This window comes from Alligator sinensis, unplaced genomic scaffold (genome assembly GCF_000455745.1).
Source record: "Alligator sinensis unplaced genomic scaffold, ASM45574v1 scaffold839_1, whole genome shotgun sequence".
NCBI classification, from domain to species: domain Eukaryota; kingdom Metazoa; phylum Chordata; order Crocodylia; family Alligatoridae; genus Alligator; species Alligator sinensis.
In genome coordinates this window covers 3,035,316-3,037,259 of record NW_005841885.1, presented here as the reverse complement: position 1 = coordinate 3,037,259, position 1,944 = coordinate 3,035,316, and the positions used below count along the sequence as shown (strand labels likewise).

The 1,944-nt window shown below is 43.4% G+C and overlaps 1 protein-coding gene across 1 annotated transcript in view; it reads left to right on the top strand.

Moving 5' to 3' along the window:
• The window catches only part of KLF15 (Kruppel like factor 15), a 9,147-nt gene extending 8,401 nt beyond the window's left edge, over positions 1-746 (top strand). Inside the window, exon 2 of the mRNA XM_006017787.3 lies at positions 116-746. Within this exon, the coding sequence (XP_006017849.1) occupies positions 116-284 (169 nt within the window). The 3' untranslated portion in view covers positions 285-746. The remainder of the gene's footprint in view (positions 1-115) is intronic.
• Positions 747-1,944: the final 1,198 nt, after the last annotated feature.

The following is a 1,944-nucleotide window of genomic DNA, read 5'->3' as shown; positions in this document are numbered from 1 at the left end:
GCAGGAGAAAGTTCTAAGCATGTAGCCTGGGACCATTGGGGTATTATGACGACTTTCAAAAATCAGCAATGGATGTCTAAATCAGGCTCTTTCTTTTTTAAATCTCTGCTCGCAGGTTCTCCCGGTCAGATGAGCTCTCCCGGCACAGACGCTCTCACTCGGGCGTGAAACCATATCAGTGTCCGATCTGCGAGAAGAAGTTTGCGCGAAGCGACCACTTATCCAAGCATGTCAAGGTGCACCGGTTCCCTAGAAGCAACCGCTCCGTGCGCTCAGTGAACTGATTGGTCCCCACTTGGCTCCTTCCCACCCATCCGTCCCAGAACAGCCAATGACAGCACTTTGCTCACCATGTTTCTAGTGATAATTTATTGGTCTTCGCTGTTACTTGACACCATCATGTCTGAATGTTCTGTGTCCTACCAACGTGATTTGAGAACAAAGCTCTTTTGGGGGGGACTTGGGGAGGGGGGGGTTTGTTGTTTTTTTTTTACTTATATTATTATTTTTATTTTTCCTTCTCTCATGCCCTTCTTTGCTGCTTCTTCCTTTGGAAATTACAGTGTTTTATTTTTAGCTGTTTTCTGCTGCACAAGGAAAATTTATGGGCTACTTGCTGCTGGTTAATTATAGTCCTGGCATTCCTGCGGCCTCTGCTCGTGGACAGGGCCATTCTTTGTGAGTTTTCATTAAGCTGGCCTATCTGTCCAGTTTGGAAACAGCAAATTCCTTTTGAAAAAAAAAAACCTCCTTTGTTTTTTTGCGTGCCTGAACCAAGCATGTTTTTGAGGGGAGGGGGAGGATATTGGAATTTGTGACCCTGGTCCAGTCGCCCTGATTTCTCCAGCCCACCGTCCTTCAATGATCCATCAGAACTCAATCAACAGCTCTTGTGCTCCTGGGATCCTGGATCTGATGGCAGTTTTAGGATGAACCCCCACTCCCAACCAAACAACAAAGCTCAGACCTGGTTCTGGAATGAGGGCCCATAATTGTACACGGCACATGTGCTTTTCATGTTATGTGGTCAATGTACTGCCAAGTATAGGGTATGGCTATGTGTTTAAATAAGCAAAGCATAACCTTGGTTCTGGTTAAAACTATCCTTTTTCATTAACAGAGGGAATGTTGCTTGGTGCTTAGAGCAGGAGAAACTGGGTATTAGGCCTCATAGGTTTTATTCCAGACTTTGCCTCTTTCTTGCTGTGTGACCTCAGTCCTGCAAGATGTTGGTCCATCTCTTGGAAAGCTGTGGACCTCTTGAGGGCCTGGAGACTTCAGTGAGAAAGAAATGTGCTCAACCCAGCAACTTTGAGCTATGAATGTCTTTTTGCCTTGGTTTTCACATCTGTATGGTAGGAGTAATAATACTTATATCCCACCCAGGGGAAGTTGTGGGCTTGATTACTGTTTGTAAAAGCACTTTGAGCTCCTCAGCCAAAGGGTGATATGTAAGTGTTAAGTACAACTCTTTTATTATTAACAGCCCTGCCAGAGCTCCCTGCAGCTGGGGCAGGTGATTGGGTGGGAGCAGTGGCCAGGAGAAACAAATACACATGGTAGCTGGCTAAATGGCTAAGAAGGGAATTTTAAAGGATAATCAGAGAGTAGCAGCAAAGCGATTATGTTTGTATTTCTCTCTTTTTTTCTTTTTGTTTTGCTTTTCCTTTTGAACTCTGCCAATTGCAAGACGCTTTTGAGCTCAGTAACTAGATATGATTTTAGAAAGGATATTGCGTTTCCTTTCCATTCACAGATGGCATCCCTTTGTCTCTTTTGTCAGCAAAATGGGAAATAAAACACTGCAATTCTTGCATTAGTAGGTAGTAATGGAAAGCATACTGTATGTAAGTACCTAGATAGAGCTAAAACAACCTTATTTTAGGAATGCATTCCTTTTGTCCTCTAGAAATTAATATAAAAGAACTATCTTCTATTGACTGG